The 26429-nt window shown below is 38.8% G+C and overlaps 1 protein-coding gene across 8 annotated transcripts in view; it reads left to right on the top strand.

The window, feature by feature from the left end:
* The first annotated feature begins 5259 nt into the window (after positions 1-5259).
* Atg17 (autophagy-related 17) overlaps positions 5260-26429 on the top strand; it is a 230854-nt gene continuing 209684 nt past the window's right edge. For 2 of the 8 annotated variants that reach the window (XM_076197687.1, XM_076197683.1), the window contains exons 1-15: positions 5260-5362; positions 11902-11996; positions 12181-12406; positions 13434-13581; positions 14810-14936; positions 15019-15256; positions 15417-15587; positions 18301-18414; positions 18606-18676; positions 19238-19424; positions 19607-19786; positions 21217-21356; positions 22519-22641; positions 22835-22919; positions 24472-24623. In XM_076197687.1, the coding sequence (XP_076053802.1) occupies positions 11929-11996; positions 12181-12406; positions 13434-13581; positions 14810-14936; positions 15019-15256; positions 15417-15587; positions 18301-18414; positions 18606-18676; positions 19238-19424; positions 19607-19786; positions 21217-21356; positions 22519-22641; positions 22835-22919; positions 24472-24623 (2030 nt within the window). In that variant the 5' untranslated portion in view covers positions 5260-5362; positions 11902-11928. Of the gene's footprint in view, positions 5363-5494; positions 5514-5744; positions 5791-11901; positions 11997-12180; positions 12407-13433; positions 13582-14809; positions 14937-15018; positions 15257-15416; positions 15588-18300; positions 18415-18605; positions 18677-19237; positions 19425-19606; positions 19787-21216; positions 21357-22518; positions 22642-22834; positions 22920-24450; positions 24624-26429 lie in introns of those variants that run through there. The other 6 variants (XM_076197686.1, XM_076197679.1, XM_076197684.1 and 3 more) reach the window with 5 other exon arrangements.

Genomic DNA, 26429 nt, shown 5'->3' with positions numbered 1-26429 from the left:
GGAGATGTCCTTCAGCTTTGCTGACGAAAGTGCTATTCCATTCGCGTTTGTTAAGAATTTTATTAAAAGTCGATGTCAGACGATTTTATTCAGTCAAGGGGGTTACTCTAGAAGGGGCATAGGGCCAGATTTAGGGCATTTTTTCAACGGAAAAGTGAAAAAGGCGAACAACCTGAACCAATCTAGTCTAACCAAGCCCAGTCTAACTTACTGAAACAAAATTCGTGATGAGCAATTGTCTGCATTTTCATGTTAACATGAAGCTGCCGAATGTAGGCCCTATGATCTGCAGACTCCTTCATTCTTATGTTCTTAAATCTCTTCCCACCCTTCCAAAATCTCTCCTCCCTCCCCCTGACCTCCCCTCTCGGCGCATGCGCAGAGACTAGCTACCAAAAGTGAGAAACCCGTTGACCGTTACTTCACCTGACTAGACCCCAGTTATTTCCCAGACATTTTACTCGAGTGGCCTTGCCAACGCTTTTATTATCAAGATCTGTGAAGTAAGTTTTTTATTTATATTTTTGTAAGCCCGTAGGTGTAACTAAGATATTTGTTTTTTATGTTAATGGTTTCTGGAGTGACAGTTAAATTAACTGGGGTGTGCTACCTATGTTGTGAAAGCGAACGCGAAGAGTTTTGTGTAAATTGCATTCGAGTAAAGCTTGGGTGGTAGCCATCTTGTCGTTGACGTTGATTTGCACACATCAGTTTCTCTGAAGTAGGGCTTAAATTTATTCATCATTCGAAATATTCTGACACATATTATTCAACATGTATCTTCTCTTATTTCATTATATTATCGGATAATTAGTTTAGTTACTGTTGTTGTTTATGTCGTTTTTTTTTGTTTGTTTTTTTATAATCCCATCCAATTTTGCATACATTTACATTAACAAAACATTATATCTTACATATAATGTATCTCATCTAATGAAAGGGGCTGAATATGAGTAAACATTATTATAAAACGTTTACACATGAGTATTGAAAGAAACGTCACGATTTGTTGGACGTTTTAACCATGAGAAGATTGTGTAAAGAATGATTTGTTCAACGATTCCTTTGATTGTTACGTACATTGAAGGGACGCCTCTTCGACTCAATAATATCTTCGTTTTGTGTGCAATCGTGTCCTCCAGGGTCATCACTGTACCGAAGAAAGAAACAAAGGCTTTGGTTTCAGGTCAGGCTGGGTCGCGTTAGGTCGGCGCCGACGCTCCTCAGGTCAATTGAAGGCCAGTGACCTATTTTTGAACTGTATACCGTAGTATAAGAGCAGATAAAAGCGAAAATAAATAAATAGGTGAATAGATTGAGAAGTATGATAAATAAACGAATGAATATATATATATATATATATATATATATATATATATATATATATATGAATAAATGAAAAAAATTGGAGATTGAGGGAAATGTAGGGGGCACAAACACCAAACCCATCTGTACTTAATTTTTATTAATTTATTATTATCATAATATTTTTTTTATGTTTCTATTTATTCATTTTTTGTAGGAGAAATCACCGTCTCATGAACCACAAAGTGAGTTAGCTCTCTCACGCCGGGGACCACAACTAGGCCTCGTAGAATCTGATTATTATTTATCAAATAATTTATTTATTCTTAAGCATAGCAGGATACTGCATCTGAGAGAAAGATAACCATAATATATTTTCGAAGTCTAATGGCGTTGGAAGTTGGTGCAAGAATCACATAAACTTTATGTAAAACTAATACATGGAATATGATGAAATTTCGAAACATATTCTGACTTTTTGGGGGTTGGGGGAGGATAAATCTATCTTGAGGCTCTGTTGTGGAAGAACTATGTCTCGCTGCACTGCATTTGACCCCAAACATTGTTGTGGAGGCGGTGGGAAGGGTGACCTTCGAGATCCAACGCACTGAGATCGAAAGATTGGTTGTTTGTTTATCTTATTCATTCATACATTATATATGTATTTATTTATTCATTGATACATCATATATTTATCTATTTATTTATACATTATTTATTTATTCATTTATTTGTCATCTATTTATCTTTTATTTATTATCTAATCATTATCTTTCAAAATATTTATGTATCGAGTTATTATCTATATGGATTTATTATATTTTTATCGGTTTATTATTTTACGTTTATTTGGTTTTTGTTTGTCTAAATATTCTCAATTGATTTTATTTGTACATTTATTATTTATTTATTCGTTTTACTTTTTAGTGTCAATTATGACTTGATTTTAGCGTCTACAATATTACAGTTTTAAATTGGCAGCGTGACTCACTTTATATTTTATTCTAGCAAACGCCAGTCGCGTTTACTTTACATAGGCAGACGGGTCTATCTTGAGTAATTCTTCCGATGGAGTGAAACGATCACCATCATCAGCGTCGTCGTCGTCGTCATTATCATCACCATTATCATCGCGTCATCATCATCTTCATTATCGACGTTGTCGTTGTCATCGTTATCGTCATTATCATTATCATCACCATCATCATCGCGTCATCATCATCTTCATTATCGACGTTGTCGTTGTCATCGTTATCATCACCATCATCATTATCGTCGTCGTCGTTATCATCTTCATGATCGTCATTGCCACAGTCATCATTATCGTCATTGCCATCGCCACCATTATCATCACCATCATAATCGTCGTCGTCGTCATCATTACCATCTTCATTATCATCGTCGTCGTCATCATCATTATCATCGTTGTCGCCATCATCATCAACGTCGATAATGGGGATCATTGATTTCGCCAATTGAATTTCTCCGCAACGACATTGATCGACAAGGCTGTCGTCCAATACTCGGTCAATATCCTCAGCCAGGGTGGTGGTGGTGGGGGGACCTATCCTTACCTCACTCCTAAATGAACAGGGAAAGGACAGATAGAAGCGTTAACTACAATCAACGACAGCAATAATGATAATAATAATAATAATAATAATAATAATAATAATAATAATAATAATAATAATAATAATAATAATAATAATAATAATAATAATAATAATAATAATAATAATAATAATAATAATAATAATAATAATAATAATAATAATAATAATAACAGCAGCAGCTACATGTGCTGTAGTCGTCACTTGTATTCACTTCGTGACATTCCCTCTGTGGCGTGCTGAAGTTCGAACCCATTTGACAAGGCTACCCGAACACGCAGGGCAAAGGTGACGGCTTCGGTCGCAGACAAGGGCTTCTTTGCATTAATTCCTCAGCATCTGACTTGTTCATAAGTCATTGTTGTTATATAGATTGCTGTATTTGGGGATGGGTTGGAAGTGGCTATGTGTGAATGATATTTTGACGCAGCCCGAAGGGATTTCTCCCAGTTTTCTCTTTTTCTGCATGAGGGGACGGAGAGGTGGGGGGGGGGATCGCCGATGAAGTGAAGCGGCCTTGCTGTGGATGTGCTGTGTCTTGCTGCACTGCTTCTGACCTTGGACGATGGGTGAGATGCAGGGATGGCCCGTCATCCAGGAGGAGCCAAGATAAGAAGAAGGAAGGGAGGGGGGATGGGAGTGGAGTGGGTGGGAGTGGAATTATGCTAACCTCTCTTGCAAGGGGCAAAAGGCCCTTGGTATATGTATATATGTATGATATAATTGTTATCATTATCATTATTCTTATTAATCTTCTTTTTCTGTTATTGTTATTGCTATTATTATTATTATGATTGTTGTTATTATTGTTGTTGTTGTTGTTTTAATTATTGTTAGTATTATCATAATCATTGTTATTATTGTCATCATTATTAATGTTATTGTTGTTATTGTAATCATTGCTTTATATATATATATATATATATATATATATATATATATATACACACACACACATTCATGTTCTATTTTCCAAGTGGCCACCCAACTGTTGCATCGTAGCCTAGAGTAGGTTTTGTGTGCTGAGCATTCCTCTGTTCTACTCCAATTCTTTGTTCACACGTTTTCAAATCATTCTAAAAATTCGTATTCCATGATGTATTAGTCTTACTTTACCATTCTCATCTATCTTGTTTTTCTATAGTCGGTTACTCCGTTACTTATTGATTTATTTGTCAATATATTTGTTTATTAATTTCTTTGTTCTGAGAAGGAATGTACGTTGGTATGCCTAAACGTCTGTATTCGTCTTAATTTGCTGGGTGTTAAAGCAAGCACATTGCTCACTTATGTATTTTTGTTTGGTAGGAGAGTGGGTGAAGTTTATTGTATGTGTGTTTGTAATTTTTGTGTTTTCAGGTCGGATTCTTGCAACTTGTCTCAATCTGATATCAAGTTTTAGTCTTCTTATTTGCCATGTGGTAATTCTAGGCCCTCATAACTTTTTATTAAGCTTCATGTGCCCTAAGCACATAATATCTCCTTCGAGAAATTATTCAAATTATGAACAATAAAACGAGAACTTATTATTAACACGAATCATCTTCATATTATATTGAAGTCGAATTTTGTGTCTCGTGTAAAATTGTTCTTGATTACAAATTCTTTGTCTTAAGTCCAATCGGACCGACGGATCTTATCTTTTTCTTTCTTCTCAGCGTCATTGTTTCAGATTATACCCAGGCATATTTCAGACTGGAATACTGGGTTAGCAACAACAGTGTAATTTTGCCCATACAACACTCGAAGAGTTACTTGCTATTCATAGGCTGTGTTACAATGTTATGTAATCTTTTGGGTCAAGGTTTATACGCGCGCGTGTGTATTTAGCGTGCATGCATGTCCCAATGTTGTGAAATATAAACGTATCACTAGGTAGTTAGAACTTAATAAACACTTTTTGGATAATGAACCTTCGGTCATACCCCCATTTAATATGAAATATTATGCTATTTGGACGTCAAATTACGTCATAAGTCGAAATAGTTTTAAGATACCATATGCAATATATTTACATATCTAATTTATTTTATTCTCTCGACGTGAGTAGTCATTCCATTAATTGATATCAGTACACATTTATCTTATCTTGCTATTAAAAATAATTGTTTTCCCAATTCCTATTTCCTGTGGTTGTATAATAAGGAATAGTATTAGATACAATAAACAGTTTAAAGGTACTGCAATAAACGAAACGATGGGTTTTAGTATATAGTATTAAACCGTATTTATTTCCTCGGAAGATAGCTATGCTTCGTAAATAGTATTGCATTGTAATAAACGATGCTACTTTGTTTTAATCTATCGCGAATTCATATTTTCATCTTTCGTCCATTGTGATGTAAAAGGCTCGGAACGTAGACAAACAGTGCGAAGGACAGCTGGAAACAAAGGCGTAAATAGATAATCTGGTTTCACCGAAGCCAAACGCAAGCTCATATTTTGTAAGTTTCTGTTCAACTAATTATCGTGGATATATTTATGGTGTGTTCTAGTTCAGATCCTTGCTGGGAGCGGAGTTATGCCCAAATACAAGTGATGTTTACATTAATCAGCTGATTTACGAAAATGCAAGTGGTGACAGGAATTTAGCTGGTGATTGTTTTTAGATGGTTTTTCTTTAACGTAATTTCTAATTTTGATGGTGTAGAAACGGTTACCAAATCTGAAATAATGGTGTGAATGATTTGCAAAATCAAAATAAAGACTGGAAGACTCGACATCTTTGCGAATCCTAATGTGATACCGGACCTGGGCTTTGTGTGAGTCATTTGGAATGATTCGTCGTAATCTACAATTGCGTAGGAAATGGAATCTTAATGTTCTCTAAAGTCTGTGTTGTGAGGTGAATGGAATCCGTATTAAATGAAAGGTAAAAAATGTGTAAATGTTGGTAATTGGTAATTTCTCATAATACGTTTTCTATTTATTTGTACTTGCTCATCTGTTATACTTACACTGTCAAGTCATTGCTTCAGAGTTTTGCTAGGTTTCTTTGTATCTTTATCTTATTTAGTGGAATAATCAAGAAGTTTTGGGTATTTGCATAGTAATTTAGTATATAGGTTAAGATAAGATATATATGATAAGATTAAGAAGGCTAATACAAATGATAGTATTATCAGTAGTCCATTCATTCTGTTCATATGCTTTCACTTGATAACTAAGTTATACTTAATTATCACAAATGGATGTGATTGTTGATCTATGATGAGAATATCTATAAGACTGTATCAGCATCATAGATGAATATTCACAAAAAGTAGTAGATTATGTAAGTATTAGAATAGGCAGATATTATTAAACAGATTGATGTTTCTGAAATGAAGAAACACTTTAACCATAATAATAATTTCTTGCCATGGTCAACTTAAATGATTATTTGCTCTAGTGATGCGAAAGAAACCAGAGCAGGTACTTTAAGGATATCTGTTGTGTATATTTCAGTTTGATGTTTATCTGGTTGGATTTATGTCTATTGAAACATTTACTTGTCGTAACCATGTTATTATGGTATATATAAAAAACTGATGAAAATTACAATTTCTGCTGTGGTGACTATAATGCAAAGTAGAATTTTCACTCTATAGTTTTAATATGAGAAAGTCTTTAAAACATGAAAATGATGAGGTGTGCCAGAAATTGATACTTGGATCTGTACAAGAGAGCAGAAAATAAACACAATTTTTTATTCATTTTTTTATCTGTGGGTATTGTTTTTTAGAAGTCCACACCTACACAATATAGCATTACAAAATTAATTCTTAATTTGATAAATTGTGATATATCAACATAATATATGTTTTTCATGATAGAGATCAATAACAAAAAACCTTGCTAAAAGCAAATATATTACTGAATAAAGCTGTGAACATAGCATCGAGACTCCATGTTGTCGTCTGACCAGTCCAGTCAATGTCAGTTAGACGATGGCTTTCACGGTGTGCACTGGGTGTTCTCCAACTCCAGGTGACGTTAATAAGCACTGTTACAAAGACAATAGGGCTTCCTTCAAGCTATGCAACAACTCTATTTCCTGCAGTCTGATTGAGCACTTAATCAGGCTGTCAACATCTGTGACAATGACAACCCAGATGATCTTTAGAATTACAGGTACTGCATTATTGAATACAGCTTAGGTTTCATAGGTTAGGTTAGAATAGATGAATTTATAATCTTTTCATTTCTTTGACCTCTGTATCTATCAAAACAAACATGGTGTATCATTCACCCACCGCAACTTCATTTGTTAGTAAATAAATTTTAGCAACTCATTTGTTATTATTTTCTACTAAGAAAAATGCATATTACGTTGATGTATTATAATTTATAAAATTAATTATTCATTTTCTATTGCTATGTTGCGTAGATGTGCACTTCTAAAAATTTACCCATCTGTATTTATGTGTTAGTAATCCTGATCCAATTTGGTGGTGGATAAAACATAGCATATTTTTTGTTCCTGGTGTTTTTTTTTTCTATTTATTTTTTTATCCAGACACCTCTATAATGATGGTGTCAAATGTATATATATGGGGGTGGAGGTGAGAGAAGTAAATGTGAAGGCACCAGGCAGGGTTTTGGAGTTGGAGAGTGAGAATGGAGAGAGGTGAAGTAGGAGGTGAATCAGTTATTATTTGCAGATGACACTGCACTTGTGGCTGAGTTTGAGGACAGACTGAAACAGCTGGTGGTGGAGCTTGGGAATGTGTGTGAAAGGAGAAAGTTGAAAGTAAATGTAGACAGAAATAAGGCAATGAGTTGCATAAGGAGTGATGATGTTGGGTTGGAGGTGAGTTTAAAGGGTGAATGGTAGAAGGAATTTAGAGTTTTAAGTATTTGGGGTCACATGTGGTAGCAAATGGAGGGATGCAAGTGAAATATAGTATTAAGTAGGGTACATCTCCAGAAGTGTACACCTAAGGAATATATCAATAAAAAATTGAATATTAATTTTGTAAATTATAATACATCAATGTAATATTAATTTTGTATTGGCAGAAATCAATAAAAAAAAAATTGCTAAAAGTGATATACTAGTGACAACTCTGATGTTGGCAAGCTTCAATATCCCAAGTTTGTTTTTGTATGTTGTTGAAGACTAACTAATGGAAATCAAATAAATTGGTCTAGTCTAACCAAACCTAACCTCCTATAAGGTATGCTTTTAGCATCCTTAGAGGTCATCAGGCAAGACTAGGCCAATTTATTAGTTCTGTTAGTTTGTCTTCCATGACAAACAAAAAGAAATATACTCGAAGCTTGCCGAGTTCAGAGTTGTTGCCAGTATATTGCTTTTAACATTTTCTATTTTTGTTACTGATTTCTACAAAGAAAAGCAAATATATATATATTTTTTTTATTGATAATCGCTTTGGTGTGTGCTTCTGGAGTAATACATGAAGGGGGTTATTGAAAACTGTTATAAGAAATAGTGGCCTCTACTAAGTTGGGCCTTTGTAATACAGCTGTCTCATTGGTATGGCTTGTTGTGCTAAGTGACATGGGAGAAGAGAGGGTAGACAAGGAATGGAGGCCAGTGGAGATTCAGGAACAGGGTCTCTGGGGATTAGCTGTTCCTTGAGTTGTAGTACAATGAGTAACGAAAGGGCTCAAAGAGTCTGGGAGGATGGGGACAGCTGGTGGCTCCTTGGTGTGTGGTTGATAATGGATTGGGGGCTGGTGAGGGAGGCAGTGCCATAGTGGTTGATAATGGAGGCAGTGCCATAGTGGTTGATAATGGAGGTAGTGCCATAGTGGTTGATAATGGAGGCAGTGCCATAGTGGTTGATAATGGAGGCAGTGCCATAGTGGTTGTTAATGGAGGCAGTGCCATAGTGGTTGATAATGGAGGCAGTGCCATAGTGGTTGATAATGGAGGCAGTGCCATAGTGGTTGTTAATGGAGGCAGTGCCATAGTGGTTGATAATGGAGGCAGTGCCATAGTGGTTGATAATGGAGGCAGTGCCATAGTGGTTGATAATGGAGGCAGTGCCATAGTGGTTGATAATGGAGGCAGTGCCATAGTGGTTGATAATGGAGGCAGTGCCATAGTGGTTGATAATGGAGGCAGTGCCATAGTGGTTGCTAGTGGAGGCAGTGCCATTGTGGTTGATAATGGTGGGGTTGGGTCTTGCAGGATATCCCAGGTTGAGGGAGACTGGGTGTGGTGTTGTCAGGGAGTGGTGGGGGAGTGATGGAGTAGTAGGTAGGGTCATCAGGACCAGCAGAATAGGTGTACTGGAAGCCTGGGGCTGAATTTATAAAAGATCTTAACCCTGATGGTGGAGATTTTACATAAATCCCTATGTCGTCAACCTAAATGCTTATGTCTAGACATAACCTCGACATTTTGGACAGCTGATTTAGGTAAAAATTTCTGCCATTTTGAAGATTTATGTCAAGACTTTGGGGTTAGGATCTTTTATATATTCAGCCCCTAGTGCGTGGGATATACAGTAGGTAGCAGAGAAACTACCGTAAAGTTAGGCGCCATGGTACATGGTGCATTGGGGGCCATGGTATATGTTTAGGGATTTTCTGTTGTGTAAGGTATACCACCTTACACAACAGAAAATCCCTAAACATATACCATGGCCCCCAATGCACCATGTACCATGGCGCCTAACTTTACGGTAGTTTCTCTGCTACCTACTGTATATCCCACGCACTAGGGGCTGAATATATAAAAGATCCTAACCCCAAAGTCTTGACATAAATCTTCAAAATGGCAGAAATTTTTACTACACTAATCCATTTGTGTCACTACTTTTCAAACTGGTGTACCTTGATAATTATACCTGTTTTGTCTCATTTTGTGGGTGCGTGGCTTGTCTGGTTCTGGATGCAGATGCAATCCTCAACAGCCTTTGAGGAGAGGGTATGGATATGATCATGTGGTTGTTGTAGGGGACTGGCGAGACTGTCATGGGACAGGTGATATTGGCAATGGTTGATAATGAACTGACTACGGAGATTTGGAAAGTCATCCTCAATTATAGTAACATAATTTGATGTAAATCCACATTAGGCTGGAGTCAAATATATTATTATAATTTTTATTTATTTTTCTTTTATTTATGTTTATTATAATTTTTTCTGCATCCGACCTAGTTATGGACCAAAAGATCTCCTGTTGGCATGTTGTGCCTTTGTAATCCTTTGTAAATTGCCATCCTGTGGCTAAGTTTACCCAAATGTGTTTGAGCCACTTCAGTACGAGTCAGATTCTCGTGCACAGCATCGGCTGCCATATGAACGATGCATCACACTACTTGCATCATAAAATAGTCACTACTGTGTTACTTGTTCTATTTTACTCTGAGTGATAAACACAGAAAACGTGATCAAACCAGTTAACAGAATCCAGGGGTAACTCATGTACAACCTACAAAAAATATATATAATGAAGACTGACACCATCATCCTCATGTACCCACTCATGTCTCGTAATGCCTATGTAACTATTGTTGTACCAAAGTGGTTAAGTTTTAATGTATTTCCTGTCAATAATTTTTATTACTTTTCTGTACTGTATCACACATTCAGATACATCATCACACATTGCATGATTTAATATATATGATAAAAATTCATACATTAGATGCTAGTCTACAAAAAATAGATATCTTTATAGCATTGCCCTTAGTATGAAGTTTTATGACATTAATTTGCAACACGTCAGTAAAGGGGTCAAATGTCCTGCCTGGGTCAGTCAGATTACCTGCAACCCCCCCCCCCCCACACACACACACACTCTCTCACTCACTCACTCACACACTCCAACATGGGCTGGGGATTTCTATGTTCCTGGTATGGAGTGATCAGTGGCCATAGGCAGGTGAATGTCAAAACATGTGATTAGCTTCTCAAGAGAGCATGAGACTACCAAAGTGTAGACCATGGCTGTCTTCATTGGGAATACAGATAGTAATGAGGAAATCATATGACACTCCATATTGATTATGCTGACTCAGTGGTTAGGAGTCTTCAGTGGGGTGGCTAGAGATTGCATCATATGGTGTATGCTTGGTATATGTATGACATAGAAACGGTAGCATGGTGACTTCTTGTGATTGTGAAAGTGAGGGTTTTGGTATATCATTGTGGAACGAGTCGCCAGAAATTTTCAGAAGAGTCTTGTAGTCCAGGGCCAAAATGATGTTAAACATCCAATGATGAAGTGGCATGTCTTATCAAGAATATTGATGACAGTGAAAACTTCTCTCTCCACTTCCTCTGCGGTGAGATTGCCTCTAACAAGGGTGATCCTCCATAGGGGCTAGAAGAAAGGACAGATACAGTGCCTCTGGAACAGTTAGTGTGATTCTGGCCTTGCTCTAGTTGGTCATGGGGTAGGTCATCTCATTCTTGTCTGAGATCACCCATTGGTTCTGCATAACCTCTTGAATACAATGATGCCTATGTATTTGTCATGAGCCGTGAGTGGAGTACATGAGGATGTCGGCGTCAGTTTCTTGATTACATTTATTTTGTAATTGTAGATGAGTGACCCCTGTATTCTGTGAACAGGTTTGATCATGTTTTCTGTGACATTATATTTATTCAGGGTGAGAGAGAACAAGTATTACAGCAGTAATTTTGTATTTTGTAATATGCATATTGTGATACATCATCGTACATCAAGCAACCTGATGTGCACTTGAATATTTGACTTATATAGAAGTGGATAAGGGTGTTGATGGGGTTTGAAGGCAGACTGTAGGGAGAAGCTTATCTCTGATTTCCATCTTGTAGGATCTCCACTTGCAGGCATCAGCCATTGGTCTCTGTACTTTTCAAGGACACTGCACCTTGAAAATTGTTAAAATGTTTCAGTATCATAGGTAATTGTGACCATCCAGATGTGTCCGTCACATGTCCAACTCCATACTTGTGATACAGATAAAGTTTTTGTATGTTTTTATACATATGCATTCATGTTGAACATTATGAATTTTGACTTGGAATTTTTCTCTTGCAGTTGTAATGTGATAACATAGCCGCCAAGATGTTGTATGTGTTCTTTGTAGACACTGGCACAATCATGACATTTGACATGGACCTTGCCCTCGGATGGTAAGACACTTTGTTATTATGATTAATTTGAAAAATAATTTTGTATACTTGCTAGGCAATGGAATATAAAAAATTGTAATTAGTAAGTAAATATTATTTTATCTTGAATTCATTTTGTTTTCTACTACAACAAACTACTGGAAAGTTGACTGTAGACATGACACGAATGTTTTGTGAATTTCAGTGTGTCAGCTCTAAAATGTGCCATCCAGAGGAGCACAGGTATTCCACAAGAGAAGCAGGTTCTTCTCATATCAGGTGGCGAGGCCTTAGACCATGATGCTCGTGTATGTCAGTACTCAGCTGGAACGGACACTAATCCCATCTTCCTATTTTCAAAACTCACTTTAGAAGGTCAGACTCCAGCACCACCTTTTGAGGACCACCATGTTTTGGATCATGATGTTCGAGTAAGTTGAAAGAGGATTTCAGTGTAAGAGAAGTTTTGGAATTGTGCTGTTTATCTGTATAAAGAAGAGTGAAATTTTCATAAGACAAAAAATATCCTTAAATTGATTCTGGTATTTATTTTATATATGTAATGTACTTTCAAATTTTACTAGTTTTGCAAAGGATGTTTCAATCAATTGATTCTCTGTTAATGCCATGCTTAACCCCTTCCATACGGTGCCGCACACGTAGGCGTCATGGACTTAGATCTCGGTGGCAGCAGCCAATGCCAGCCGTACGACGTGTCGTAATAATACTCGCATCATAAAATATAGTCACCGCTTATATCGATCGTTCTCTCTTCACCCGTGAATTTTGATAACCATAGAAAATGCGATTACAAAAGAATTAGAAAGAATGTCATTATGGAGGGGCGACTACAATAAATATAATCAAGACGCCGATATGGCAGCCTCGCGAATACACTCGCTCCCCATGACGCCTACGTGTGCGGCACCGTATGGAAGGGGTTAAAAGAAAGCTTCATTTGAATTTCATTTATTGTCTGGATAGATTTTTAGAATACTATGTCAGAATTATTGAGAAATGATCTGTAGATTTTTTTCTGAGTAGTATTGATAATGAAAGGGAGTGGGTGGGGGATGGGGGTGAGGAAGTCTGTGTGAAAAATAAATTGACACAGCCTGAAGAGATTTCTCCCTGTCTTCTCCATTTCTGCATGAGGGGATGGAGAGAGGGGGTGTCACCAATTCAATACAGAGGCCTTGCTGTGGGTGTGCTGTGTCTTGTGACACTGCTTCTGACCCAGGGCAGTAGGCGAGATGCAGGGATGACCCGTCATCCAGGAGTAGTCAAGATAAGAGGGAGGGAGGGGAGTGGATGGGAATGGAGTATGTTAAGGATGGAATGGGTGGGAGTAGATTTTATGCCTTTGTTTTTTGGCTACCTCCCTTGTAACAGGGGAAAAGGCCTTTTGTATATGTATTTATATATGTATGTAATATTGATAATTGTGTTTTTGTTCAGGAACAAGTGGAAGGGGCACTTAGTATGCCACCCAGTTACAATACAGTAGCGGCGAGAACTCAGTTGGCACAGCAGATGTATGAATACACTTTAGAGCAGGAAGGGTTTTGTGGTCGATTGGTTCACGATCAACATCTACAACAGCAAGGTTAGTACTCTATAAGCTGAGTTCTAGTTAAGATTTCTGTAGAAAAAAAAAAGGTTAATTTGTAATAAATTTGCTTTATATGTGCAGGCCTTGCCAAGTAAGCTATTTTGCTGAGTTCTTCATCTACTTCCTCTAGGCATGGGAGAGAGAAATCTTTACCTATTCCTCTCCAGTCATACTTTTCCCTTTTGCACATTTCAGTTAATAAGTGGGAAATGGCATTTAGTGTATACCTGAACCTGCTATTTGCTGATGTGTTCCTCCAGGTATGATTCACATATAGAAGCTATGTTGTAACAGCTTCTCAAAAAAAAGGAAAAAGAAAAAAAACATACATATATACATATACCAAGGCTTTTTCCCCCTTCCAAGGGAGGTAGCCAAAAAGGGAAAGGCATAAAAACACTCCCACCCATTTCATCCCTAAATACACTCCACACCCCTCCCACCCTTCCTCTCATCTGAGCACCTCCTGGATGAGGGGTCATCCCTGCACCCTGCCCACCGCCCTGGGTCAGAAGCAGTGTCGCAAGACACAGTACATCCACAGCGAGGCCGCTTCATTTAATCGGCGACCCCCCCTCTCCGTCCCCCTTTGCATATAAGGTGAGGACGGGGAGAAAACCCTTCGGGCTGCGTCAAAATTTACTCACACATACTACCCCACCCCCCACTTCCCCGCCCATTCCTCCTCATGCAGTCACAACATCATCCATATACAACCATTCTCCACTCACCTCTGTCTTCCGTCCTCTCCCTTCCTTCCTCAACAGACATTCCCCTCTTCCCCAAAGCCCCCTTCACCCCATCCATCCACGGGTATAGTGTTGCACACTTGTACTTCCCATCATGTCCCGAAATAGGCCTTACAGTGGTGACCCATTCCCACCACAACTTGGATGTAGTGTCTATGGTTCACACCACCTGCCTGTGTTCTTCCTGCCCCAATTCACTGTTATGTGATCTAATTCAAGAAACTTCTATGTGAAGTGTGGTTTCTGAGTCAACAAGACTTACATATAAGTGAATACAAGCCCAGTGGTTCATTTTGTGAAAAAATTGTGGTAACTGGATACAGGGGCACGCCAACAAACCATCACAGTTTTTCGTTGTTTACATTTTTCATTCCCCTAATCTCCACAAATAGTACAGTTCACGTATATAATATAAGCTTGTAAATAAGTAAAAATTTCAGACATGTGAAGTTGTCTTTTATTTTGTTTGTTAGGTTGGGCTGCTGTTGTGGCTAATCTGGAGGACCTTGTGGCTGCTGCAAAGGAGAAGTTTAGATCTTTCGAGTCCAGCTTTCAAGATTTTCTCGGAGAAAGAGATGAAAAGTTTAAAATTCTTGACAAGTAATGCTTGCATTGTTTAGATGGTTATTTTGCAATAGAAGTGAATTTTTTTTTAGATTTCATACTGGAGGATTAGTAACAGTTTTAAATTGTTTCCGTACAGCTTCAATGATGACATAGCTCTTCTAGCAAAAATACCAATCTTACCTGGACTTCTAAAGAGAGAGTCTTCTAGAGAAAAGCTTGACCAGCCACTAGAAGAACCAGAGGAAAGTTGTGCAGAAGGTTCCAAACTCTCATTGTTAGACTGGATCAGTGCCAAAGATATCAACCGAACTGTCGGGGGTGTTGTTGAAGAATGTCAAAGAGGTTTATCTCAGGTAAATAAAATTTTGTTCACTTCAAAATAATTTCTTCAGTCATGATTACAGTTCTACTTTATGGTGTGCTGAGCATCTGCAGTTAGAAGTGACTTGAGTATACTATTAATAATGCCATGGTGGTGAAAATTGATGCAATTAATTATAATTTTTATTCCAGATTGACTCGGATATGTACAGGGTTCTTATTAGTGATGTGACAGGAATATTGAAAGATGCTGACAGACCAGACTTGAAGGAAATTGGTGGCTTGGAAGACCGGTTGTTTGGTCTGGAACAGTTGTTACATGAAGCCAAGAAGACTGTAGAGGAACAGAATACTGTAGCACAGGTATTTTATTTCTTGCTGAGAGTGCATGGTTTTGATTTGGATTGTTCCATGTGTCCATGTTTAGGTTAAAAAATATAGCACTAGAAATCAGTTTGCCATTTCTCTCCCATGTTGATGTGCTTTGTTTGCTTTTGTTTTGCTATATTTATTTATTGATGAAAGAGTATTGGAAAGTTAGTGAAGAAAGATTAGTAAAAGGAAGATACTGTGGGAGGATTTGCAGATATATAGGGTTGAGGGGAAAGCTGTTAAGGGCAGTCAAGAGTTGGGAAATGAAGAGAGTGAGTAGTTTTAGATAAAGGTGGGACTGCATCAGAGCTGTTTCATGTTGCCATGGCTCTTCAATGTGTACATGGACAGGGTGGTGTGAGAGGTAAAGGTGAGGGCAATGGGCAGGGAACTAGAGATTGTTAAAGAAAATGGAAAAAAGTGGGAGGTAAGCCAGTTGTTGTTTGCTGATGACACTGCACTTGTGGCAGGGTTGGAGGAGGGATTAAGGGAGTTAGTGATGGAGTTCGGGAAGGTATGCAGTAGGAGGAAATTGAAGGCAAATGTGGGTAAAAGCAAGGTGATGAGATATACAAGGGTAAAGGATGGTAGTGAGTTGGAAGTAAGTCTAAATGGAGAGAGGCTGGAGGAAGTGGATAGTTTTAGGTATTTGGGGTTGCATATGGCAGGAAAGGGAGGAGTGGAGGTGGAGGTAAATTGCAGATTGAGAGAAGCAAGTAAATGCCTAGGGGGATTTAAAAGTGTTATGAGAAATAGGTAGCTGGAAATGGATAGAAAAAGGAGATTGCATGAAGGAGTGATTGTGCCAATGTTATTGTATGGGGCAGAGACTTGGAATTTAAGAGAGGCAGAGAGGAAAAGTTTAAATGTGTTTGAGATGAAATGTCTGAAAAGTATGGTAATTGTTACAAAGAGTGAGAAATGAGAAGGTGAGGAGAGTGGGAGTGGAAAAGGAGATGGCAGATAGGACTGATGAAAGATTATTGGGATGGTATGGACACATGGAAAGTATGAATGATAAAATATTAGTAAAAGGTGTGGAAGGCAGAGGTAGAGGTAGTGATGATGAGATGGATGGTTGGGGTGAAGGGGCATTAAGCAAAAGAGGAATGTCTGTTGAGCAAGTAAGGGAGGAGGCAGGAGAGAGGGATAAGTGGAGAATGACTGTGTATGGGTGATACTGTTATATAAGGAAGGGAGGGATGGGGGATTGGGGGGTGCTTAGGTATGAATGATATTTTGACACAGCCCAAAGGGATTTCTCCCTGTCTTCTCTTTTTCTGCATGAAGGAACGGAGAGTGGGGGGGCAGTTACCAATTAAGTGAAAATGCCTTGCTGTGGATGTACTGTGTCATCCATGAGGAACTCAGGTGGGAGGGGTAGAAAGGGTGGTGGAGGGGAGTGAAATGGGTGGGAATAGTTATGTGCCGTCAACTTAGCTACCTCATTTATAAGGGGGAATAAAGTCTTGGTATATAGATAGATAGGAAGGCATAGGTGGATGGAGTGAACAGAAGGGGGTGACGAAGGATGAGATGGATGGATGGATGGGGTAAAAGGGGCGATGGGAAAGGGGAATGTTTATTGAGGAAGGAAGGAAGAAGACAGAAAATAGGGGTGAGTGGAGAATGGTTGCATATGGATGATGCTGTGATGCATAGAAGGGAGTGGGTGGGGGAGGAGGAGGGTTAGGGAGTGCTTATGTGTGAATGATATTTTGACACAGCCTGAAGGGATTTCTACCCGTCTTCTCTTTTCTGTATGATGGGATGGAGAGGGGTGGTTGTTGATTAAATGAAGTGGCCTTGCTGTAAATGTGCTGTGTCTTGCTGTATAAGTTCTGACCCAGGGCAGTGGGCGAGATGCAGGGATGACCCATCAACCAGGAGGAGCCAAGTTAAGAGGAAGGGAGGGAGGGGTGGTGAATGGGAGTGGAGTGGGTGGGGATTTAATGGATGGGAGTGAAATTATGCCTTTTGACTTTGCCTGGCTTCCTTGTAAGAGGAAAAAAAAGCTCTTGGTAGATGTACACTATGTATTTATTTATTTACTTATTTTATATATTGGGATGGAATGGGTGGGAGTGATTTTATGCCTTTTTCTTTTTGGCTACCTCCCTTGTAAAAGGGAAAAGCCTTGGTATATGTATGTATATATGTGTGTGTGTATGTATATATGTGTATAGTGTGTGTGTGTGTGTGTTTTATTCTATTTATTTATTTATTAATTTTTTGATTAACTTAATTTTAATGTATAAAGATTTGTTTTTGTGCTTACCATTGTCTCCAGTTAGTATTTTTGTTAATATGTCTCAGAATAATTATCTATCTGGACCAAAAGACTGAACAATACAGTCCATGAAAGAGCATAGCAAACATAGCAAAGTACACGAATCAGTAAGGCTGTTGGTGATGATATTTATATGGGTGATAGAAGTAAAACTGTTTGTGATTATGTATTTACTTTTATTTGTGTGTCATTTGGTGTTGGCTACCCCCCTTGTAAGGGGGAAAAAGTCTTGTATATGTATGTGTATGTATGTCATTTGGGTTTCTTTTTGCACTGTTTTCATAGTTACTCCTTTCGTCATGTTTCCAGGTATCATCCAGGTTTCCAGGTAATACAAGAGGTATTCCTTTAGTTTAAGATTTGACATCTTAGCACTGATGTAACTTGTTAATGTGGACCATTATATTTTTCCAGTCAATGCTGCTGAACCAAGAGCGAGCTGGGAAGGTCAATGACCCATCCATCTTTCCTGACCTTTGTGATTCACACCGCAAAAACCTCAAAATGATGTTAACAAATCTAAATAAGGTAAGGGTGCTTGCATTTGCTTCAAAGTCCTCTGTAAGGGGCACCATTGTAGCCTCCTGACAGGGGGAGTTTGTGATGTTAAACCAATTATTATTATGTATTGTGTATGTTGTTTTAAAAATTAGTAGAAAAATATTGTTGAATTTATGAGGTAACTGGTTATTTTCTCATGTTAATTCTGTGTTTTGCAGGTGTTAGACATCAAAAGACGGTGTGTTAAGGCAAAAGGAGAATTTTCTCAAAATATACGAGTGAGATTGATGTAAGTTGTGCTTCTATGCTTTCCATTTTGATGAATATAATACTTCCACATTTCACAACCATGTCTCCATGATCGTGTATCATTGTCAGTATTGTATGAAGTCGATGCTATTGGGGTCTGTTTCAGTCAGTCAATCAATCTGTTCCTCCAGGTCTCTTGCAGAAGACCCATGGGTCCCAGGTAATTGGCAGCAGCTACTGAATTGGCCCATATGTCACTCAAAAGATTCAGTGGTATTGTTTGGGCAGGGCAAAAGTGGGTCAGTGATGAGGTGATCCGTGTCATCTGTATGGCGGCTGCATCAGAGGCACTATGAGTTTAGCCAGATCTACTCTGTATTAGTGTTTTAATGCAGGGTGATGGGTGATTTATAAAAGGGAAATATAAGCTAAAAGGAGGAGCCAAGATGAGAGGGAAGGAGGGTGGGTAAATGGAAGTGGGGTATGTGGGAATGGAATGGGTGGGAGTGGATTTTATGCCTTTGTTTTTTGGCTACCTCCCTTGTAAGAGGGAAAAAGTTTCTGGTATATGTATAAGCCAAAAGGTATATACTTCCTACAGGTGGGTGATGATGATCCAAAAAAAGCTGGATGAATCGTATAACAAGTTAGTTTTGCATAGAGAACACCTCCTCAGGCTGGGCAAGATGCTAGATGTTCTTCAACAGATTCATCTTTCGCCCCAAGTTTACATGGCTGCTGTTACTGAAGTTGTGAGACGTCATTCCTTCTCTCAATCATTTATGGAAGTAAGTTGCATGGCTACCTCCCTTGTAAGGGGGAAAAAGCCTTTGGTATATGTATGTATGTAAGTTGCATGTTGTTATCAGGTTGTAATCTATAAGAAATGTTATTGTTGGATTTTGACATTGTGTAACTTGTTTTTATTATGAATGGTGATGTTTTAATGGAAATGAATTTTGTCTTTCAGTGGGCCATAGCACTTAGTAAAGAAAATAATGAAGTGTGGGAGAAGGAGGTCCGAACACGGCAAGAATTCCTTCACAAATTCTCCTCACATTTTCTCTCGTGCTTATTTCCTGGTTTAGATGATCTTCCACCAAAGTTTGCCATTGAACCTCCGCCAATTTTTGACGACACATTACCTAAGGTAATTTTCATGATCTTGAGCTTGCGCACAGAGGGAGAGCATTTCAATGACTTGAGTTAGTATGCAATAATTGATGGTGAAGTTGTCATTTTCATTCTGACTGCTGTGAGGTGTTGATTGAGAATATTAAGAGGGGAACAGAGGGATTAGGATCAGAATTTTGTAAGGCAGATATGTGAGAATTTTATGGCAAAAATTAAAGGTCTTGAAATGTGCCAGGATTGTGTAAGTAACTTTGGTTGTTCAACTTGTACAATAACAAGGTAGTGCTAGAAGTGAATGTAAGGGTGGTGAGTGGGGGTTTAGAGATGGCAAGAGAGAGTTGGGAGGTGAGCCAGTTGTTGTTTGAGGATGACACTGCACTTGTGGTTGGTTCAGAGTTAGTGGGCAGGTGTTTGGCAGGGTTTATGTGAGTAGGTGATGAGTGAGAAAAGCAAGGCAATATCTTGGGGAAAGACTGAGATTATGATGGATGGATGGGGTGAAGGGGGACTTGGGTAAAAGGGAAATGTCTGTTGAGCAGGGAAGGGAGAGGGCAAGAGATAGGAATAAGTGGAGAGTAATTGTGAATGGATGATAAATTGATGCAGCCTAAATGAATTTATTCTTTTCTGCTCTGTATCTTTATGAGTGGACAAGAGGGAAGGGTTGCTGAGTAATGAAGTAGTTGGGGGTAAACCAGGTTTGGCTGTCAGGCCCTATTGTAGAGGTGCTATGTCTTGCTGCATTGCTTCTGACCTGGGCAGTAGGGAGGGACAGGGATGGGCCTTTATTCACAAGGGGCTAAGGGAAAACAAATGGGTTTGGGATAGGAGAAGGTTAAGTGCATACCTTGGGTAGCCACTTCTCTTGTAAGGGAGGAAGGGCCTTTTGGTATATGTACATACATACATATACCAAGGCTTTTTCCCCCTTCCAAGGGAGGTAGCCAAAAAGGGAAAGGCATAAAAACACTTCCACCCATTTCATCCCTAATACACTCCACACCCCTCCCACCCTTCCTCTCATCTGAGCACCTCCTGGATGACGGGTCATCGCTGCACCCTGCCCACCGCCCTGGGTTAGAAGCAGTGTCGCAAGACACAGTACATCCACAGCAAGGCCGCTTCATTTAATCGGCGACCCCCCCTCTCCGTCCCCCTTTGCATATAAGGCGAGGACGGGGAGAAATCCCTTCGGGCTGCGTCAAAATTTACTCACACATACTACCCCATGTATGTAATTGTAACTAACTGAGAAAGAAATTAATAATCATATTTATGCCTCATAGAGGACTTTTGGATCAGATAAAGATACGTTTTATGACACCCATTGCATATTTGGTTTTTATATTATGGCTCACTATTTATATTTACTATTTAGTGAATAATGCAAATTAATTATAAGTTAGGATGAATTCTTTTTATTAATATTTTACTTAACTTCTGCAGCTTGGAAGGGATGATATCGCCAGCCTACGAAGTATTCTTCCTGAGTTGGCATCTATGTTAATTGTTGGAGAAGTAGCAGCTGTTCCTCCTCTTCTACAAGCGGCCATACACTCCACAGCCACCACAACCGTCACTCCAAGGTATTCTACCATGACCTTGCAAATGAAAGGCGTAGTGTCTTATGTTATACATGGAAGCATGGCACCCTTTTGAATGTTTGTATACAAATTTTACATAGTGAACATGAGGGGGTGACCTAGGATGAGATGTATGGATGGGGTAAAAGGGGCATTGGGAAAGAGGGGAATGTCTGTTTAGGAAGGATGGGGAAAGACAGAAGATAGGGGTGAATGGAGAATGGTTGTGTATTGATAATGCTGTGATGCATGAAAGGGAGTAGGTGGGGGATGGGTGAGAGAATAATATGTGTGAGAAATAAATTGACACAGCCTGAAGGGATTTCTCTCCATCTCCGTTTCTGCATGAGGGGACAGAGAGGGGGTGTCACTGATTTTATGAAGTGGCCTTGCTGCGGATGTGCTGTGTCTCGCGACACGGCTTCTAACCCAGGGCAGTGAGCGAGATGCAGGGATGACCCGTCATCCAGGAGGAGCCAAGATAAGAGGGAGGGAAGGAGAGATTGAGTGGTTTGTGGTGAAGGTCAGGCTGCATTAGGTTTGTGTAATGTCACAGTGGTTATTTACCCTGTATGTGGGTGGTGTGGTGAGGGAGGTAAACACAAGTGTGATAGGAAGGGGTTTGGATTTGGTGAGTGATAGTGAGAAGAAGGGTGAGGTGAGCCAGTTGTGTTTTGCAAATGACACTGCTTGTATTTGACTCGGGGGATAGACTGAAGCAATTAGAGGCAGAGTTTCAAAGGGTATGTGAGTGGAGGAAGCTGAAAAGTAGATTAAGGCCAAAATAAGGTGATGAGGTGTGCAGGGGAGGGTTGGAAATGAGAGGCGTGAGAGGCTGGAAGAAGTTGAGATCATCTAGTAATTGAGGTCACATGTAACAGGGAATAGAAAGTGAGGGTGGGAGTTGTAGAGCAAAGGAAACAAATAAATGTCTGGAGGTAATGAAAAGTGTCATGAGGAGTAGGTATCTGGGATTGAATGCAAAAAGAAATCTGTATAAGGAAGTGATTGTGCCCACAGCACTGTGTAGAACATACTTGGAATGTGAAGGAGGCAGAAAAGAAGAGACTAAAATTGTAAGATGGAAGTGTTTTAAGAAGAATGTCTAATAAAACGTTGAGTTTTAGGTAATCTGTCAAATTGATGCCATTATTTCATTTGAAAGGGAAAGTAGTGGCGAGATGTACACTTCTGCAGTAACCACGACCAATTTGTCTACACCTCGTAACACACCAGAGCGAGAAGGATCAACGTCTAAATCCAGAACGAGACCATCAACATTGGCAAGGTATGTTCATAAATGATGTGCAGAACATTTTCCCCTCCATCAATAGAAAGAAATATATTAAATAGTTTGTGTTTATCCAAATGGGGAGAACAAAATATAATGACAATAGCCTCTTTTTTTTTTTTTTTTTTTTTTTTGTGTAGTTCTGCTGAGAATGTTCAAGCTGATAACTGATTTTTTATATTGTTAACAGAGAACCACATGAATCAGAGACAGACACAGAGGAGTTTGAAAAAGTTTGTGGGAGTGTGAGCGATGGAGCATTTTCTCCCATGGAGGTATGTAGGTTGAATTACAAGGTGATCCATGAGTAGCAAGATGGTGGAATTTTTCAAAAGTTATTTCTGTATTCAGGTGGGCAGTATTGATGTATGGTTCTTCACACAGGGTATTGTTGTTTTATTCTAAAAAAAAAAATATTGATTAATTTATATATTTTACTGCAAGGCTGACCTTTTTTTTTTTTTTTTTTTTAACCATAGGGGTCATGTTACTACATATAATTCAAGTGTTGTACTTATGAGTTTATGACTATAAAATAAAAGTTATAGTTTGGTCACTTTACAAAGGAGGAAATGCCTTTTGGTTTATAAATGATTATTTAAGTTATTTATGGTCATAAAAATTTGAAAGTTAAGAATGGGTAAATTTAAATTCGATTGATTGATTGAGAAACTTGAAAGGTATTATCTTTGGTATTAAATGATAAAGCTTAAGGATTATAGATATATATAACAAGATTATTAAAGCAATGACCTGTTCCACAAGAGAGATGTGCACCAAATATAAGCTGTCATGAATCCTGAGAAAAGATAAGGCACGATCTTTGCATGTTTTTAGCGGAAAGAAGCGAAAGCCGCATGCATGATGAGAGTGGAAGGGATGAGGATTTTCTTCACCATTGCCATAGTTACCTTGCTTTGTAGGTAAAAGCTGATTGGCAAAAAAAGAAGTAATGTAATTAAGAGGTTTTGGCTAAAAAAAATTATTGTGAAATTTACAGTTGACTTAGGGTGTGAATGAACAGAAATTTATTGTTCCTTAAATATGTGGATTTTTTTCAATAAGTCAAGAATACGTGCACATCTAGCATCCCTACAGGCACATTGTAAGGGTTTCTAGCATACCGGATTTTATGTATATTATATGTTAAAATCTAGAATTGCTGATGAATTTCTAAAAGTACAGAACTTAGAATATTGGGGTTCAGACTCTAAAGCTAAGGAAAAAACTTGAATTTTGTAAAGGTTTCTAGCATACCAGATTTTATGTATATTATATGTGAAAATCTAGAATTGCTGATGAATTTCTAAAAGTACAGAACTTAGAATATTGGGGTTCAGACTCTAAAGCTAAGGAAAAAACTTGAATTTTGTAAGAGTTTCTAGCATAATTTTATGTATATTATACGCGAAAATCTAGAATTGCTGATGAATTTCTAAAAGTACAGAACTTAGAATATTGGGGTTCAGACTCTAAAGCTAAGGAAAAAACTTGAATTTTGTATTGTATGTGACCTTTGAGTTAGCCTACCACTTCCAACATGATGTAGCAATCTGTTGTATTTTACATTTCTTTAGTTTTTCTACCCATGGCACTAGCCAGTTTTCCATGCCAATGATAATGCTTGAATTCCATTCCTCCACATCATTTTCACAATTTCATAATTACAGCCAGGTCTGAAGAAAAATGTGAAGTTTGAAGAGCTCCATTTCTCAAGCAGACCAGAATTATTATTACTATGAATTGGTATAAATCTATACATAAACTTCAAGGACATTGTTTTGGGACTAGATAACATTAGGTTAGGATGTGTGTCTTCCACTCCAGCAGGTCCGTCCCGATAGCAGATCTGTCAAGACCAAGCAACACTTTGCTGCAGCGACAGATTCAAAACACATTCGACTAGACAGTACGGATGATACAGCTAGTGCCAGGGTCGCCGTTACAGTGTCGTCGGAGGACGAGAAGATGACCTCGAGGTTAGTCGGATAGTTTGCTCTCTTTCTGCACCTGTAGTACTTCAAGACTCACTTTTTTCCTCCCTCTATTTTTATGGATAGTTTCTGGAGTAAGTATATGGAAGATCAGGTATTTTTTGTATAGGTGATATAGCACGGGCACAACACTTGGTTTTGTTTTTGTAATGTGCTGGCTTAGAGTTGGGTTCATGATTGTTTATGCTTTTTGAGTACTTTTATTTTTTTTTTTCCTCATTTTGTGCTTACTTTTCATGCATTTGCAACATCTGAATGAAAAATCAAAAATATTCATGTGTTAGATTAATTTACTATCTAATACAGGTGCCATTTTTGTGAAGACCAAGTTGACTATGCAAGCACTCCCTTATGTACAAACAGGATAGGTTCCTGGATTTTGTATAATGGATGTTACTGTTGCAATTGTTGCATACTGTACTGTATGTAGCATTATAAGAGAAAGGTTTATATGGTACAGCTGTGCTCCAGTAATGTATCTTTTACTTCATTTTTGTGTGTCCACCTTAGTTTCCAAAACACTGGGGTCTCGCAATTCAACAGGATTGGGGCAGTTTTTGGCGAGTTGAAATGTGATTTGTTGAAACAAGATTTGTCTTAAAGCAAGTCACCTCCATCTGACCCAGGGCGGTGGGCAGGGTGCAGGGATGACCCGTCATCCAGGAGGTGCTCAGATGAGAGGAAGGGCGGGAGGGGTGTGGAGTGTATTTAGGGATGAAATGGGTGGGAGTGTTTTTATGCCTTTCCCTTTTTGGCTACCTCCCTTGGAAGGGGGAAAAAAGCCTTGGTATATGTATGTATGTATGTACCTCCATCTTAGCAGACAGACTAAGAAATATGCACTTTTTTGTGTGATTTGAATGTTGAATTTTTGAGTTTAGGTATTGATGCAGCCCTAAGGGATTTCTCCCTGTCTTCTCCTTTTCTGCATGAGGGGACGGAGAGGGAGGTCGCCAAATTTATGAAGTGGCCTTGCTGTGGATGTGCTGTGTCTTACAACACTGCTTCTGACCCAGGGTGGACAAGATACAATGACCTGTCATCCAGGAGGTGCCAAGATAAGAGGGAGGGAGGAGGGTAGAGGGGAGTGGAGTAGGTAGGGGATGGAATGGGTGGGAGTGGTTTCTATGCCTTTTTCTTTTTGGCTACCCCCCCGTGTAAGGGGGAAAAAGCCTTTGGTATGTGTATGTATGTAGGTAGGTATTGAATTAAGGTTTAGGGGTAGGAATTTATTGAGGTCTAATCTCTTCATCCGTACACAGCTATTCTTCATTTGTTCATGTCTTTTGCTTGTTTTTCTTTACTTGACAGACATTATTTTTTGTGTCCATTGCCCCCTTCACCCAAAACATTTGTATGTGTGCCTCCCCTGGGCAAAATTCTCTCAGTGATGCCCCACTTCCCTCACCACTTCCCAAGACTACCACCCCTTGCTGCCTATTTTAATTGTTGGTTAGCGAAATAATTAAACAGATTATACATACATACATATACCAAGGCTTTTTCTTCCTTACAAGGGAGGTAGCCAAAATGGAAAAGGCATAAAATCATTCACACCCATTCCATCCCTGAATACACTCCACACCCCTCCACCCTCCCTCATATCTTAGCACCTCCTGGATGACGGGTCATCCCTGCACCTTGTCCACCCTGGGTCAGAAGCAGTGTCGCAAGACACAGCACATCCACAGTAAGGCCGCTTCATTAAATCAGCGACCCCCCCTCTCCGTCCCCCCATGCATAAAGGAGAAGATGGGGAGAAATCCCTTGGGGCTGCGTCAAAATTTTCTC

The sequence above is a fragment of the Oratosquilla oratoria genome, chromosome 14, assembly GCF_046742065.1.
Source record: "Oratosquilla oratoria isolate Oo_2021 chromosome 14, ASM4674206v1, whole genome shotgun sequence".
Lineage (NCBI taxonomy): Eukaryota > Metazoa > Arthropoda > Malacostraca > Stomatopoda > Squillidae > Oratosquilla > Oratosquilla oratoria.
The sequence above is the reverse complement of the archived record's forward strand: the minus strand, read 5'-3'. Positions and strand labels throughout refer to the sequence as shown.